At 40.8% G+C, this 17,895-nt stretch overlaps 1 protein-coding gene across 4 annotated transcripts in view; it reads right to left on the reverse strand.

The window, feature by feature from the left end:
* NFX1 (nuclear transcription factor, X-box binding 1) overlaps window positions 1–17,895 on the reverse strand; it is a 196,391-nt gene that overhangs the window by 22,002 nt on the left and 156,494 nt on the right. The window contains exons 18-20 of one of the 4 annotated variants that reach the window (XM_034761492.1): window positions 9,515–9,616; window positions 4,923–4,964; window positions 3,597–3,695 (exon numbers count right to left, since the gene is read on the reverse strand). In XM_034761492.1, coding sequence (XP_034617383.1) covers window positions 3,597–3,695; window positions 4,923–4,964; window positions 9,515–9,616 — 243 coding nt within the window. Of the gene's footprint in view, window positions 1–3,596; window positions 3,696–4,922; window positions 4,965–9,514; window positions 9,617–10,326; window positions 10,668–11,005; window positions 11,091–17,895 lie in introns of those variants that run through there. The other 3 variants (XR_004644583.1, XR_004644584.1, XM_034761494.1) reach the window with 3 other exon arrangements.

Consider the following 17,895-nt stretch of genomic DNA (forward strand, 5'->3'; position numbering starts at 1 on the left):
AGTCAAGGGCATATTGCAGGCTTGAGCACATAGTAACCAATATATCTTCTAAGAATAAGAATTACGATAAGTAATTTTCTTTTTTCCAAGGAAACTCTGGGGTGTCTATGGAATTATTATTTTAAGTAGGAAGACCAGCAATGGTGTCTACAAATCTCAAACAGTGTGACATCAAATAGCAAGTAATAGTCAGACACGAAACTATAAAAATGTTCTCTCCATCCAAAATTATGTACATAAAATGCAAGAGAATGGGAATATTCGTAACATAAAAAGGGGTTTGGGACGCCAAAATACCACTGATAGGCCAAACTTGGATTCTTGATATGACAGTGAGTCCAAGCTGTAATTCCTTAAAAGCAAAATAGAAAACAATGCACGTCCCATGCTGATCTCATGAAAAGGAATTGATCTGAGGGGTCCAGTTGGCAGAGTAAGTAGTCTTTGATCCGCAAAAGGTATACCTAGTATTCAAGGGGAGATTCAATAAAGCAGATCAGTTATTTGGTATTTGATTTGGGGGTTTAAAACTGGGAATACAAATGGAATGAATACAGAAGGAGGTTATGGGAGACAGGAGGGAATTAGGGTGGCAGTGGGGGATTGATATTTTTCTTTATGAAAATTTACAAGCAGATGTTTGTGTCATATGTACAAATACAGTTATGAAAACAATACAATACACTCAATAATAGGATATTTGCCATACAATCAGATAACCTCTTCATAGAGGATCCTGGGCATTAGAAGCTTGATCCAAAGCTCACTCAAGTGAATGGAAAGACTTCCATTGATCTCAACAGGTCAGGGAAAAAAGTTAGTTGGTCTTATGATTTTAGTGATAATCTATTCAAGATCAGACCTAAGGTGTATATAATGTGTATGTAACCCCTCCGCCTCCCCACATATTTACATTTTGGATATGGTCAAATTATTACCAGTTTTTGATATCTTTGAATGTTAAAGGATTGAACTAATGTAATAAGAAAAAAAAGCACTCTTGGAACTAAAAAACCCACACACATTATATTACTTCAAGAACTAATTTTCAGAAAGGGCATATTGTGAGCATGTGGGGTAATTCACAAAATTCCAAGAGAAAATAGGCAAGGAAACAAGGGCAGCACTAACCTATCTATCCTAATAACTTAATAGTTAGGCTGCTGAAGAGAATTGAACCCAGAGAAGCAAGATTATACATTTTATTCACATGTACATCATTTATATTTTATATCTACAAAAAAAAAAATCACCATTTAAATCAGAGAAGGTTAACTTCAATAAATCAGGATCTCAACAAGAATGTGCATCTTTGCTTCTGAAAGAAATATTTGATCTTTTATTTAAAAAAAAAAATAGGTGGAAAAATTAGTCACGACAATAGGACCAACTGACTTGGCCTACCTCCAAGACCAACATATTTAAAGGTCTATGTGTTATTGGCTATTGTCTTGGAACTATGGGACAAGACTGAAAATCATTTAAACAGTATTATGTTAGGGGGAACTTGATGAATGTTAGAAATTTGTTTGAATTTTGTTTAAGAACTGAACTTTTGCTATATTTCAGATTGTGTCAAAACTGCTCAAAGTTACCTTGATTTTGAGTTAAGACTGTTTGGGGGAAAAGAGCTACTGGAAAACTCCATCTGGGAACTCTCAACAATCATATTCACCTTCCTCTGAACCAAAAAGACAATTTAGTCTCTTTTCCTTTCTCCTATCTTCTGTCTGTTTGATAGGGGGAATTGTCTTGAAAAACAGTTTTGTAAGTAAGATGAGGACGTTTTAGTTGCAACTTCTTATTTCAAATGGAGATTAAGAAACAAAGCTGGTTTCGTAAACTTCCATTTTTTTCTGCATGCTTAGGTTAATTAACTGCTGAAAAACTTCATTAATTCATCAGTGTTAACAATGAAAAGCTAAACAGATTTTCACACTATAACTTTGTTAATGTGTAAATTTTCTATACACACAGTCCAAAATTTTCAAAAAGAGGGACCTAAATTTAGGCTCCTAATCCCATATTTGAGGTATCAGAGATTTTCAAAAGCATTTATGTGACTTATGAACCCAAATCTAAATGATTTGAAGGTGCAAACCCTGATGAATGGCTGTAGCCTAGTTGAAGCATTCCTGACTTGTGAAAGTTCAATATATTGGAAGGGCTATTGATTGGAAATATGGCAGGTGCTATTGCTTATCAGTTTTGTCTCTCTTTTTTATTGTTCTCACAATAAGGGTGTTAATGAGGCCCTGGACGTGTCTTTTTTAGCACAGATGAGCATTTTAACTATGAAAGTTTTTAGCAGAAAAAATTCTTATGTAAAATCTGAAATTCTATGAACAATTAGAAAACTAAAGAAACAAGTATAAAACACATTTTAAGACTATAAAATGGGTAAAAAGAACTACTAATGTAAATAAATATTTGATTTTTTAAAAGTAAATTAAAATTTAAAAAATCATTTAAAAATATTTTTTGTAAAATATCACTTGAATCCACAGAGTTATTGAAATAGAGCAATGTTAAGGTTGTGTGTGGGTGTAGTGTAGGAGACATTACCTTTACTCTCATTCCTGGTTTTCAGAAGTTTAGCAACCCTTTACATGCTGGAAGGGTACAAGGCAGTGCTAGGTAACCTCAACACTGCATTCACAAAGTTTTTTTTGCAAGTGATTTTCCCATTAAAAAAAAAAAATAGTGATGATGAGGGACACAATCAAGGGGCAGCTGTGGGAAAAGGAAGGGTGGCATAGAATGGGGATCCCTGAAAACACCTCTGCTCCACTCAGCTATCAACTCTGCCCTCTTCCTGGCCCTTCCATGCTCCTGCTAGGAACATAACAGTAGAGAGGCTAGGAGGAGTGAACTGGAGGCAATAAGGGGAAGGAGAACTGGAGCTTCACAGTTTCTACCCAAATCTGGATCTAGAGTCTGGGGCTCTTTTTGGAGGGAAGCAGCACATTCATCTCAGATGAATCAGAACACTCCATGTGGATTAATTCAGCTTGAAACAATAGCTCTGAGAGGTGAGAACTGTCCCATTCATCTTGAATTAGTTGGGGTTGGTCCTGCTTTGAGCAGGGGGTTGGACTAGATGATCTCCTGAGGTCCCTTCCAACCCTAATCTTCTATGATTCTATGATTTCAATGATTGACCTCACTCCTCCCCCACTCTCAGCACTGTGGCTGTGGCAGGTAGAGAGTGATGCCCAGTCTAAGTTCCCTGCCCCAGTCACAGCAAGGGCACTTGTGGCATGTATGGAGCATGTCCACTGTCAGCTCCTCACCCCATAGCAGTGACCTCAAAGGGAGGCAAGCTAACTTATTCATGTGCTTTTGTCAGTTCTACTAGGTGCCTGTTTGTATATCTGAATAATGGATTTTAAAGCACTTTCAAGCATTGTCTCTTAAGTTTGAGCAAAGCTCCCATGTTAACTGTGGTATGACAAGGGCCACCCCATAACAAATTACAAGGGTTAACTTAATAAATATACATAGTCATGTCAAACTATTTAATAAAACCTTAAGACACAGTGACAGCTATGGGGTGCAAAAGTAACAATGTTGTAACCATGTATTCCAACATATACCTTGCATCTTCTTTTAAATTATCACTATACTTTGATCCAGAAGAACGGATATTAAAAGGATCAGAATTATCACGGATATGGAGAGCTTCAGCAAAGCGTCTGCAATTTAGAAAACAAAAATTTTATTTTAAAGATGGCTTTTCAATGACAAACTGATCCACTACAGAGAGGGACCAGTGCTACAGATAAACAGCTTTTTGCAGAAAACTCCCTAATTGATATACAGTAACTCCTCACTTAATGTTGTAGTTATGTTCCTGAAAAATGCGACTTTAAGCGAAACGATGTTAAGCGAATCCAATTTCCCCATAAGAATTAATGTAAATGAGGGGGTTAGGTTCCAGGGAAATTTTTTTCACCAAAGGACTATATATAATACACACATTAAAACTTATACTGTGTGTAACAAACAATTTAATACTGGTACACAGTGATGATGATTGTGAAGCTTGGTTGAGGTGGAGGAGTCAGAGGGTGGGATATTTCCCTTACTGCTAAATGATGAACTAGCAAGTGGCTGAGCCCTCAAGGGTTAACTCTCTCGCTCTGCAAGACAGCAGGGATGGAGAGAGATATGCGCATTTCCCTTAAGTACACTGCCTTGTTAATTAGATCAGCTTGCTGAGACCGCTGCTGCTGCAAGCTCCCTCATCCTGAGCCCTGCTCTATGGAAGATGGGGTAAGTGGGGTGCAGGAGTAGGGGGGAGGGGGACACCCTGACATTAGCCCTCCTCTTCCTTCCCTCCCCCCCGGCACAGCAAGCAGGAGTCTCAGGGAGCAGCTCCAAGGCAGAGGGCAGGAGCAGCACATGGCAGTGGGAGGAGGGACACAGCTGAACTGCAGGCAGCTGCTGCACAGGGAACTTAGGGGAGCGGGGAGCTGATAGGGGACTGCCAGTCCACCCTGGTTCCAAGCCCCCACCAGCTAGCTGCAACGGGCTGCTCTTCCTGCAAGAAGTAGACAAAGCAGGCAGCTGCCAAACGACGTTAGAAGGGAGCATTACACAACTTTAAACGAGCATGTTCCTTAATTGATCAGCAACGTAACAACAACACAACATTAACTGGGACGACTTTAAGTGAGGAGTTACTGTATTTGGAGCTATTTCATTAAATTAGAAATAATCTGAGAAGACTTTTGATGGGAAAGGCATAAGATTTTAGAACAGGTTTCTAAAATTAATAGTTTATTGATCATCTAGTACAGAATGCTAAGGAGATGATCTTGAGATTTTATCAGTTCTCTCCTTCACATGGAAAAATGATCTTTTCCATACAGCTTAGATACATCAAGTTAATACTTTTGTGAAAAAGTAAACCAACCCACCTGTTCCTTTCAAGGGCGAAACACTCTTCATTACACTGCAACCTGGATTATCAAAGAAAAAAAATATAACACTAAAACACCTCTGCATGCTTTTACGTCTCAAATATAATGACCCAATAAAATCATGGCAAGATTATTTGGTTACATTCACACACACACACACACACTCTCTCTCTCTCTCTCTCCCCCCCTCTCTATGCTAAAAGAAGATTAAGGTTGCAAAGCTAACGGGCTCAAAATCTAAGAAATGCTAGAATTAAAGTGGACTATGGAATCTTCATTCAGCCCCCTTGTGTGAATTTATTAAGGGCATGCTTCTGCAAAGCCTATGACAGAGTCCTATCCAATACCACATAGGAAGTCTGTGACTGAGCTAGGAATAGAGCGCAGCTATTGTGCATCTCAAAAGTCTGAGCTATTTACATTCAACCTAAAGATTACCTTGGATTCAGTTCAGGGGTAACTGTGAAATTCTATGGTCTATGACATATAGGAGATCAGACTAAAGAACAGTATTGTGTCTCTCTGCAAAACTAAACTGGTCAATCTCATATGTAAGAGCAGACAAAGTGAGAATATGACTAACATTGGTGAATAGATGGCCTTGCTGCGCTGCAGAGTCCAGATGTGAGGTGGCGAAGTTTCTCAGTCCTCTGCTGATGTTGTCAAGGTTTGGTGGCTTCAACATTCACAAAGATAATGAGCTTCATGAATCAGCTCATGATTTGATAGTCACCAATGGCCTCTGGCAGATGGTTACTGGTTTAAATGGTCGTTGCCCTTAATCTAGTATTTGGGTTGGGACTATGGATGAGGAAATTAGCTATTCTATCCCTATGACCTCCGAAGGTTTAGGCCTGGGACTTTGTTTTGATGATCCATCCTCTGAAACTGATGGATCCAGATCACACTATCAATGGCTTCTTCCTCACAGGTCGCATTGGAGGTCTACAGAAGATCTGTGACTGATGAAGCAAGAAGAGGAAGATGAATTCTGGTTGCAAGATGTCTTAGCTTGTCTCTGAACCCTCTTCAATGTATCAACATCATTCTTGAACTGTAGACATCAGAACTGGATATAGTACTCCAGCAGCAGTCACACCAATGTCAAATATAGAGGTAAAATAACCTCTCTACTCCTACTCAAGATTCCCCAGTTTATTCATCCCAGGATTGCATTAAATTTTTTGGCCACAGCATTACACTGGGAGCTCATATTCAGCTGATTATCCACCATAACCCCCAAATCTTTTTCAAGAGTCACTGCTTCCCAGGATAGAGTTCCCCATCCTGTAAGTATGCCATACACTCTTCATTGCTAGATATACATACACTCATTTAGCCATATGAAAATCCATATTGTTTGCTTGTACTCAGTTTATCAAGCAAATCCAGATTGTTCTGAAACAGTGACTTTTCCTCTTCATTATTTATCACTCCCAACCAAACCAACCCTGATATATTGGGGTTTACAATAGTGGTCACTGCTCAGTGTGATCAATTTGTTGAAAGAGGTAACTGATTATATAATTGACAATTATTACTTGCGCAGCCATGTAGTTCCAGAGTTCTTCAAGGTACCGACAAAGTCGCATCATGTCTTACTTGCACAAACCAATGGAAGGGACCTTTCTTTGACATCCCCATTCTTTCCATCTGTTTTGTTTTTGATTCACATAAACATTTGCAGTTCCACGTTTCAATACATTGCCTTTTCACAAACAGTTTACTTGGCAGTATCTGAGAGATGCCAACTTTAGCAGCAGCTTCCTGATAATTACTCTTTTGATTACAGTATCCAACAATGCTGATAACAGCAACAGGAGAAAAGTGTCTCAACAGCAGTGACCCAAAGCAGGCAATGGCTCTCTAACAGACAAGCAGCAGTGCTGCAAGCTTCCTCAGGAGCAGTGTCTGGCCCAAAGAAGGCACTGTCTCTATAATAAGCAGACTCCCTCAATCCTCTCAGCAGGACAAAGAGGCTCAGTGGCCTATCATGCAAAAGACTTGTTACAATATCTAACTTTTCCTTTCTTCCACATAAAAGAAGAATGAGATGGATTTTTTCAATAAAGACCATTATGCTTCAAAGATTTCTATGGTTAATTTCCAAGAAGTCAATTAGGGCACCCCCCAAAGCTCATTCGTAGACCATCAATGGTCTGCAGATTACGGGTTGAGAATCACTGCCCTAATAAACTAGACAAAAGTTAACTATATGCAAATGTGGGAATAACCCAAACCAGAGGTTTCTTCAGTTCTGAGAGGACACATTTGCAGTAAGATCAAGTTGTTTGTTCTCACATACAGAAAAAATTCTATTTTGGAGACTGATGAGAATTAGCAAGCAGTCCATCCAAGAAAGAAAAAAGAAAAGAAAAAAAAAAGAAAACGTTGGGGAGGGAAAAGAAAGAAGGAAATGAGATTTCAAGGGAGAATAGCAGATTGGAGGATGCAGTGACCAAGTGTAGCATCTGAAGAAGCCGTTACATATACTTTGTATTGATTTGTGTATGTAGAGATTACCAGCTGGTTTGTGTCCAAAAAGCAGAGAGATCTTGTAAAATATTCTTAGACTAGACACTATCTACCTTTTGTATAAACAGACTAATCTGGAGAGGGTTGTCCCAGTACTTTGAGTGTGTTCTTTCCAGGAGAGAAGACAAATAAAACATCTGATTTTCTAAAAGATTTAGTCCTGTCCAGGTACAATTTGACTGCTCTTTAAACATTCAAATGGTGCAATCTGATCTCTTGAAGATGAAAAAGTTTAGGATAAAATGTGAGAATGTGGTCCTGATGAGGAGTTTTTGGACTGTAGATTATTTAATACCTTATGCTTCTGCTATTAGAGTCGGAATATCTTGAAACTATTTTAAATCTTCTAAGGGAGAAACTGGAGTACTCTATCATGATGTCCTTGGGAGAAGAGAAGGAATTCTGAGGATTCTGGCCTACAGACACTGCTCCAGCTTGTTATCCAAACAGGAAGATTCTGTGTCCCCTACCTGAGGTGCTGATGAAACCATGACTGATGTTATTCTTGATACCACAGGAGCTGAACCTACTATGGTTTATTTATGAACTGTAGGTGCTGGGGGTATAATTGCTCTAGGGTTCTTTCAGTGATTGTGGTTAAGAAATTTTGAGTTCACAGAAGTGGCATTGATTGAGGCGCCATAACAGGGTAGTTAGTCTGGGGGTTCCGCTGAAGGAAGGTCCATGCTGGCAAAGCACCCCGTAGAGGCCCAATTCCATAAGGGTAAGGTAGGGGAAAAGCTCTTAAAGTGGGTAAGGGTAAGGAGATGAAAAACACATCAAATAGCTGGATCCAGAGGGAGGAAGTGGGTTTTTTGTTCCAAAGTTGAGATGCTTTGGAATAGGAGTCAGAGGTATGTAGAACCCGCACATTCGGTGTTGTATGTGGATTTTCAGAACTAATGAAACTATAGGGTTTGGTTTTGGAGTGATAGAAAGCCTTTGACTTGAGTGAACTGAAATTTCCTCCTGTGAAATGAAGGACTCATTTGAATCATCACTAATCAATCAAGACTGGTGGTTCCAGGTAAAGAACTGAACTGAGAACCTATGCTGTGGTAAGAGATTGAGACAAACCCTGCAACACTAGGGAGTTCAATAAATGCACCAAAGTACACTTCCATACTGGGGAATGCTTTCCATTGCAAAACCAGAGGCAACAATGTGAGCACCAGCTTGTGTCTTGGTGCCAGCAATAGCAACTAGCTCTATGGCACTGGGGCCCCTTGAGTTTCCAAGATATTTACAGTTCCAGCCTTGTTGGAATCATAACAAGGAGCCTTTACTATCTCTCTGACTTCCTCAAAAGAGGAGAGCCTCAGAAGTGAGACTGTCAAAATCCAGACAAATCTGCAGTAAAAATCTGCTCACTGTGTACAGAAACAGCAGACAGGCTGCCTCCCTGTGGCTCAGCAGGCACCACAGCTGAGAAACAATGTATGCAATCCCTACATGCTGGCCAGATATGTAAGAATACAAATAAACTGTGCTGAGGGGGCATGTGAGGGGTGTAAATTGCCTGACACTTGGTAGCCCTGGGCTTCAAAAAAATTCTGACTTTTTTTTTGGCTCTTAGGCTTGTTTTTTAATGACTGTTAATGACAAACCCAATTTTGAGATGACCACAAAGTTATCTGACTGGGTTAAAAAAAAAAAAAAACGAACACAGGAAATGTTAAATATGTAATTTTCAGGAGCTCTCTGAAGCCATGGCTGCAGAGCCACACATCCTTGTTCCATATCTGAAATACAATTCGGACAGCAGCATGCCTGCATTCAATACAGTAGGGAAATCATTCTAAATAATAACAACAACAACAACAAAAAAACAAACAACCAAAACCCCACAAACAAAGATTTGAAGATTCTTATGGAAACTGAATGAGAATCCTAAAATATCAGTATTGTTAATACAGACAGGCTGTTAAAAAGTTTTCCTGATTTTATTTTGGACTTTACCCACAACGCCGCACACTTTTTCAGCAACATACACATTTCAGTTCAACATTTATAGATTGCTAGAACCCCTCCCATACTTGATTCTTCATGATTACCTTGTTTGCTTCATTTCTTTTTTGGTAATCAGCCTACTGATTTCCACTGAGTCTCCAAGTTGCAGGTCTGTTAGTTTAGTGGCTATGGATATAGCAGCTATTCTGGAAGAAAAAAAACCCATTAGATTTTACTTAATTCATATGCAAAAAGATCACTTGGCAAATAGCATGGAACTACAGACTAGTAGTCCAGGTGAGACACCAGAGAAATAAATAAGTTGAAGGAGCCTGCCATTATACTCCATACCACTACTTTAAGGTTATGGAGCGTGGAAAAGGAAAGACTTTTTAAACTGTGTGGCCAGCTGGGATAGTAGGTGACATACACCAGCATAAGCGTTAGAGGCATTTGTGGGAGCGGGAAGTGGTGGCTGACATGCAAGACTCTAAGGCCTTGGCTACACTCGGGAATTCATGCTGTGAAGCGCGAATGTAGTCGCGCCACCAGCGCTGCGAGAGAGCTCTCACAGAACTGTATGTACTCCATCTCTCCACGGGGAGTAGCTTGCAGCGATACGAGCGAGCATGCAGTGCTGCAGGCTCTGATTACACTGGCGCTTTACGGCGCTGCACTTGGGGGTGGGGGGACATTTTCACACCCGAGCGCAGCAAGTTGCAGTGCTGTACAGTGCCAGTATAGCCAAGGCCTAAGCTACACAAGAACAGGACTCCACTCCTAACTACCCTTTGTAGAGAAAACACCAAGAGAGAGAGATGCAAAGAAGGAATGCAAAGCTGCATGCAGAAAAGCTGAGGAATGAAAGATGTCAGGGAAATTATCATATTTGTAGATTTTACACAAAACACATTTATGTTGCATCTTGGTAAAAATGTAATGTGTCAATTCGCAAGGTTGCATAATTACATTCTAAAGCTAAGTTGGATGAAGCCTGGCTTATGCTCTGATTGAAGATATCAAAGGAAACCCGGGTGTTCAGAAAGTGGTGTGGGAGACGCGGCAGATGACATGCTATTGAATACATGCTACTGGAGATGTCAACTTCAAAATGTGATGTAAAACTAAGACTCTTACCAGAGTCACTAAAATACCCCATGGCATTTTTCAGAAGAGTAAAGAAGTTAACCCACTTTCCTGGTCAAATGTCAGTATTTGCCTAACTAATATCATTTGTGAAAAAAATTCTTCATATCCCTGTTAAAAAAAAATGTAAAACAGCTGTCACATTTCAACCCTCATATAACTGTATTTTAATTGTGGATAACAAACCCTGAAAATACAGCCTATAACACACTTTGGAAACATTTTAGGAAGAAAAGCATTACACAAACTGTAATGAAACAGTAGCAACTCTATAGGTAAAAGACCACCTATATCTAACTTTCTGTGAAGAAAAAAAACAACGATGATTTTCTTCCTGAAATTTCTCATGTTTATAGTGAATCATAAAAGGTGAATTTCTGAAGAAAATTTGAAGTTAATATGGCATGCCAATTTTGAAATAAATCTGAAAAGGAAGAATTCTGTCTTACTTGAGAATTTTCTCTCTTGCCACTCTTCACGTCAGACAGTCCCCACAGTGGAGCGCCACTGTCAAGCTATCTGAGATGGAGGGTCCTAGAAAGAAAATGCTCAGGTAAGAGAATTTTCCCTTCTTCATTTCTTTCATATGCCAGTCTTCACAGAGGCATGCAGAAAGCAGTTGATCATCCTTAGGGAGGGAGGGGAGGATACAACTCAACTATGTAAAAAATTAAGACACTGGGAGGCACCATGTTCCATAACAGACTTCTACTAAATGCATCAGCAGAGGAAAGGATGTTGATTATACTATTTTGAGAAAGTGTGGATGGAAGACCATATAATGGCTTTTACAGACCTCCTCACCCATGAAATTGCTGCTCCTTCCACAGAGTAAGCAGTATTGGAAGGAGCTCTGAATGCCTTGTGTATACGCAAACACCTTTACCCCATTGACAGCCTTTTCACATCCAACTTACGCTCTTCCATTACCTTAGAACAGGTGTAGTCAATTTTTTGTCAATGTCCAAATTTCTTAGTCAATGTCCAGACTACACAGAAAATTTAACCCCCCACCCAACAATGATAAATAAATGAAAAGATTTTGGGGTCTGTTCAAGAGTGTCTGGTGGTCTGAATTTGGCCTGCAGTCCGCCTATTGACTACTCTTGCCTTAGAATGTTTTAATTCAACCACAGTGACAACACTACTTTCTATTATAGGAAGAAGACGATGGTGACCTTGGAAATGAAGTCTTGGTCAGTTCAAAGAACTGTACGGGGAGATGTCAGCAAACCAGTAAAGTGCCTAAAACCACTATGGCTTATTGTTAAAAGCAGCCAAGTCAGCAGGCTGTAAATTAGCCATGCCGCAGCCTCATCTTGACCAAGGCAGGAGGGGAGGGGATTTTGGGTGCCACAGAAAGGGCAGCTTGACCCCGTATCCTTCCTGATAAGAATTGTGTTGAAGTTGCTGATACATGCATTTTAGAAAAGCAGAATGTGCCCCCAGGAATGTCTATTAGGGCCTCCAGGCTGCAAACTCCGGAAAAACCCACACCTGGTTAATCAATAATCAGAAGGAACCTCTGCTTGACCATTGAAACTGCTTGCTAGACAAGTTTTCTTTAAGAGACATGTAATTCTATTACTAATGTATAAATAAGGGGAAAAAGTTTGAAGTAGTTGGATTCTTCTGGACTCTCCCTCTGGATACATCTTGTGGTTCCCAAGATGGAAGATTTGGCCACTGGAAGCCTGCTGCTGTGCTACTCGAGAGCCACACTCAGCGTTAGTAATTATCAAGGGTTGGGGGTGTTTTACTAACCTGTTGCGGACGTGTGTAAGTGCTTGAGACTAAGCAAAGTTTAGCTTTACGTGAAAGCACTCGTGTTGTCCTGTTTGTGCCAGCCATCTATCGATCGGACGGCTGCGTTTCCCCTGATTTACTTCCTGACATCACCTCGCACAGAGTAAAAGTTACCAAGAGCTTTGGGTTGAAAGAACCCCGGGTAACAGAACTATCATATTTGACAAAATATGTGTAACTCAGGTATCACTGAGAGCATGGCAAACTTTAAAATCCCCCTGGCCAAGGAAGGTGGTTCTTAAAGGTACAGCAAAATGTCTACACCATCTGTAAATCAGGCTATCCTCTTCCCTTTAGGGCTCCCCCTGAAGTCTTAAAAACCCTCACAATATGTTCTTCCCTGAAAGATCTTCTAAAGAAAGGAAGAAATGTTTAAATGAGAAAAGAAGAACAGGAATACTTGTGGCACCTTAGAGACTAACAAATTTATTAGAGCATAAGCTTTCGTGGACTACAGCCCACTTCTTCGGATGCATATAGAATGGAACATATAATGAGGAGATATATATACACACATACAGAGAGCATAAACAGGTGGGAGTTGTCTTACCAACTCTGAGAGGCCAATTAATTAAGAGAAAAAAAACTTTTGAAGTGATAATCAAGCTAGCCGAGTACAGACAGTGTGATAAGAAGTGTGAGAGTACTTACAAGGGGAGATAGAGTCAACGTTTGTAATGGCTCAGCCATTCCCAGTCCTTATTCAAACCGGAGCTGATTGTGTCTAGTTTGCATATCAATTCTAGCTCTGCAGTCTCTCTTTGGAGTCTGTTTAGAACAGGAGTACTTGTGGCACCTTAGAGACTAACTAAATGAGAAAGATACCTCAGGCTCTCAACTAAACTTCCCAGAATTTAGTGCAAATGGGAATCTAACTTTGGGTGTGTTGCAAAAAACAAAAACTTGTTAAGTTGCAGAAGCGCTGTCTAATTTTTCTTCCCTGTCTGGTTTTATGAGGATATGAGTAGCATTCAGAAATCCTGCTTGCACACAAAGGACCAAAAGGACCTAATCACCCAGCCTAAGGTTGAGCCTAATATGCAGCCTCCTTCGTAAAGGAGCACAATCATACCATCCTGCCAAACCCACATATAAAAGAATTTATCAGACAAAAGTTGGATACAGGGGCCTTACCCCTGAGAGTGTTGGCTGTGACCTCTTATTTTGTAGAGTGATTCTCAATTGGGAGCATACAGAAAAAAAAACTAAATAATACCTACTTGAAACTGGATTTCTCTAGCTGCTGCTTTTGGGATTTATGCTTCACCTGACACTTAATATTTACTGAATGTTCAAAATTCTAATATAGTTGCTCAGGGGCTACTGCAGCTTCACCTGCAGAAACTGGACTTGCAGGCTGACACCCTTCCACATATTCTATGAGTAAAATCTTTGGATAGTTAATAAACAAAACAGTCACTGAGGGAATTTTTTCCTTGTTCACAACCCTTCTCCTTCCAGTCAGAGAATCTTCAGACAACCTTGCTTCAGTAGGTTTTTCCTTCTGAAGCTGCTGCTGCTTCTCCAGAAGCTAGTGTAGCAATTATGCATTAGGAAGAGGGTCATGCAGCCATTTCTGAAAGTTGGAAAATCAAGGCTGGGTTTCTCTGGAAAACCATCCAACTCCCAAAGCTTCTCTTGACTTTGAGTTTTCATTTCCCAAATCAGAGGAGATTTTCCCCACCACCACTCTCTCTAATGAGAGTGTTAGGGTGGGCCCTCCCTTGATAGTCAGCCACCTCAAGAAAATGGGTAGAAGATCAGAAAAAGGATATTCTATAGAATTCACTCACTGAATCCAGAACAAGTTTATTCTTTCCCTAAAGTTAAAATAAACTAAAACAATACTGTCAGCACCAAAATCCTTAGACACATCAGAAGATGAAGGATGAAATAGTCTATCTCCTACACATCACAACAATAAAGCCAGTTCTGTAGGTAGAGATTTTGGAAAGTGCATAAGATTCTTTATGGAACAAAGAGAAAAGATCACATGATGGCCATTCTAAAACTCAAAAAGTATATCAAGGGATTAATATTCCAGATGGAAATAGTGAAATCCATCATTACTGCATTGCTCTCTCAGGACTTCAGAATGTGAAGAAGATAAACCTCCTGGAGATCTACTGAAGATATGATCAAGAAGAGTCTCCATAGATACTTCAGCTTCTGCTACAGCAGGAAACTTTTTCAATACAAAGACTCAGCTTTTTGTACAGGTATTTCACAAATATGTTATCCATCCCTTTAAGTAAAAGGGACACGTGATTACCCTTGTCTGGATGGCCTTCTTCTAAGGTCCTATTCACAGGTCAGTACTATGCATGGTCTAGCAGCTCTGCTAAATACCTTCAGGAACATGACCTTGAGCAAACTAGAAACAGCAAGCAAATTTACTGCCCTCACAAAGCTGCATTACCTACAGTATGCGCTGGTCATTGTCCAAGACAAAATCTTTACTTCAGAAGAGAGAGTAGCAAATATAGTTGTCACGGATTTGTCAAACAATAGCACACCTCTCCTACGGTAAATTTCTTTACTCCTGGGCTAGTTATGTCTTGCTTCACCTCCAGCCTGCAACTGCAGCAAATCAGTATATAAAGACTTCTGTCCAGAGTTAATGGTAGTATCCCTTGGCGAATTCATGCTTAATATTATTATCACCACCAGGTAGCTCCGGAAAAGCTAGTCACTACAATGAATACCAGATTTGAGAGATGTAGATATACAGCTTTAAGTTAAAGTAGTATAACAATATTCATTTAAGAGTTCATACATTTATTATAAGTGAGCTGGTAGTGACACCTATAGTTAAGGCTACACCCATCACTTACCATTATAAGACCTTGGATTCAACTGCTTATAAACTTTGTCAAACTTTAACCGTTTGGGCTGAAATTTTCCAGTGAGTATGTAACCCATGTTGCCTTTTTTTTTTAATTTCAGCCAAAACTGTTCAATCATTTCTCAGAATCAGGTTAGAGAAAAACGTTTTGTCCATGTTAAGAAATTCATACAACTGTTTAGTTGAGCAATCCTAATGCCTCCATCTATTGGAGCATGGAATTGAAATTTGGCAGAGAGTTTTGCCTTGGTGCCCAAGATGTGCCTTTTGCTTTCACCACGAAAATCCACCCATAGTTCACCAAGTTATAAGCATTTGAAAATGGCACTTTGCATATGCTCAGTAGAGACTTCCCAGGGTTTGACAGCTATATTTTCTAAAGATTGCATCTACCATGAGCATGCTCCAGCCCAAGGCTACAAAGCCGAGCAGGACTTTCCATGAACTTGCTCCTCGCAGATGCCAGATGTTGCTGTGCCTCTGGACACAGGAACTGAGAGCAGGGACATTGTCACTCCTGTATTCTCAATAGTACAGGCAAATTAGAAGCGAAGCAGAAAAACAGTTACCTACCTTTCGTAACTATTGTTCTTTGAGATGTGTTACTCATGTCCATTCCAATTAGGTGTGTGTGTGCCATGTGCACAGAAGCCAGGTGGTTTTTCCCCTAGCGGTACCCATCAGGTCGGTTCAGGTGCTCCCTGGAGTCATGCCTCCATGGCGCCGTATATGGGTCCTTCAGTTTCTTCTTGCTGGCATTGCTCCGACAGAGGGGTAGGCGGGTGGGTCTTGGAATGGACATGAGCAATATATCTCAAAGAACAATAGTTATGAAAGGTAAGTAACCATTTTTTCTTTTTCGAGTGCTTGCTCATGTTGATTCCAATCAGGACCCAAGCAGGAACTTGGAGGTGGGGTTGGAGCTCATGGATTCGCTAATTGAAGCACTGCTCTGCTGAGGGCTGCATCGTCCCTAGCCTGCTGGGTAATGGCGTAGTGAGAAGTAAAAGTGTGGATTGATCACCATGCTGCAGCCCTGAAAATTTCTTGGTTCAGAACCTGTGCCAGGAACGCCGCTGAAGATGCCTGCACCCTTGTGGAGTGCACTGTCAGCACTGTGGCAGGTACTTTAGCCAGATCGTAGCAGGTCCAGATACAGGATGTGATCCATGATGAAATTCTTTGGGACGAGACTGGGAGCCCCTTCATTCTGTCTACTACTGTGACAAGTAGTTGCTTAGATTTTCTAAACAGCTTCGTCTGCTCGATATAGAAAGCCGACGCCCAGCGAACATCCAAAGAGTGGAGTTTTTGCTCATGGCTATTTGCGTGTGGCTTAGGATAAAAAACTGGAAGAAAAATGTCCTGATTAACATGAAACTGGGAGGAGACCTTCAGGAGGAAGGCTGGGTGCTGCCAAAGCTGAACCGTGTCCTTATAGAACGCTGTGCAAGTAGGTTCAGATGTTAGGACCTTAAGCTCGGAAACCCTGCTGGCATAGGTTATTGCCAGCAGAAATGCTACCTTCCATGAGACAGAGCGAGTGAGCGAGCAAGCAACGAGCAGGTCGCTAGTGCTTCAAAGGGGGGGCCCCATTTGGAAAGAACAAGGTTAAGTTTCCAGGCTGGGATTGGTTGTCGTACTTGAGGGTACAGACTGTCAAGTCCTTTAAGAAAGTGTCCAACTATTGGGTTGGCGAAAGCCGATCGGCCAGACATGCCTGAGTGAAAGGCAGAAATGGCAGCCAAGTGGACTTTTATTGATGACAGAGAGCCCCTATCGCTTCAGGTGCGGAAGGTAATCCAAGATATGAGGTATTGATGAGAGCATAGGAGACGTGTGTCTCTTTGATGACCAAATTGTGAATCTCTTCCATTTGGTTAGGTAGGTGGCCCTAGTAGACAGTTTCCTATTGCCAATGAGGACTTCCCTAACTGGATCAGAGCAAGCAAGCTCCATCGGATTTAGCCATGGAGCTTTCAAGCCGTGAGGTGGAGAGATTTGAGGTTGGGATGCTGAAGACAGCTGTGGTCCTGGGTTATCAGGTCCGGGAGCAGCGGTAGAGTGATCGGAGTTGTAGCAGGAAGAGAGCCTAAGACATAAGCCCTTGTATCAGAGGCCTGGTATAAAGCAGGACCTGCTCACAGAATCTTGCAAGAACAGGGCTGATATTACAGGAATACACATTCCTAAGAAGTGCTAGTCACAGAGTACTCACGCAAACACTTCCAGATATCAAGTGGTACCAGAACATCCCGATATCAAGGATAGTATAAAAACATTCCCCAAGGATAACAGGAACAGACTGACTCCTCCTAAAAGAGAAGGTCAAGGATGACAGTATATAATAGAGATGTTCTGATCGAACCAACATGTACAAGGTGATGAGTGATAACTAGTCAGGAGGCAGTAACTACTGTAACTATGTCTGAGGTACAGTACTCATGTTTGTATCGCAGTATAAAGAGGGAGTATCTTTGTTTAGCCTAGGGAGGAACGGAAAGTCCCGCCGTTCACTGAGCTGGTCCATTGTTATGGGCATACATGTATTAGTGATCCGGTAGAGTCTGCAGGATACTAGTACCGTGCTTCGTCGACAATATACCTGTGCCTTCGTCCCTTAACAGATCTTGTGGTCATTGGGTGGTTCACTTGAGGTCTGCAGTGCCAGCTATTTGCACAGGGCTG

This window comes from Trachemys scripta, chromosome 2 (genome assembly GCF_013100865.1).
Source record: "Trachemys scripta elegans isolate TJP31775 chromosome 2, CAS_Tse_1.0, whole genome shotgun sequence".
In the NCBI taxonomy this organism is placed as follows: Eukaryota; Metazoa; Chordata; order Testudines; family Emydidae; genus Trachemys; species Trachemys scripta.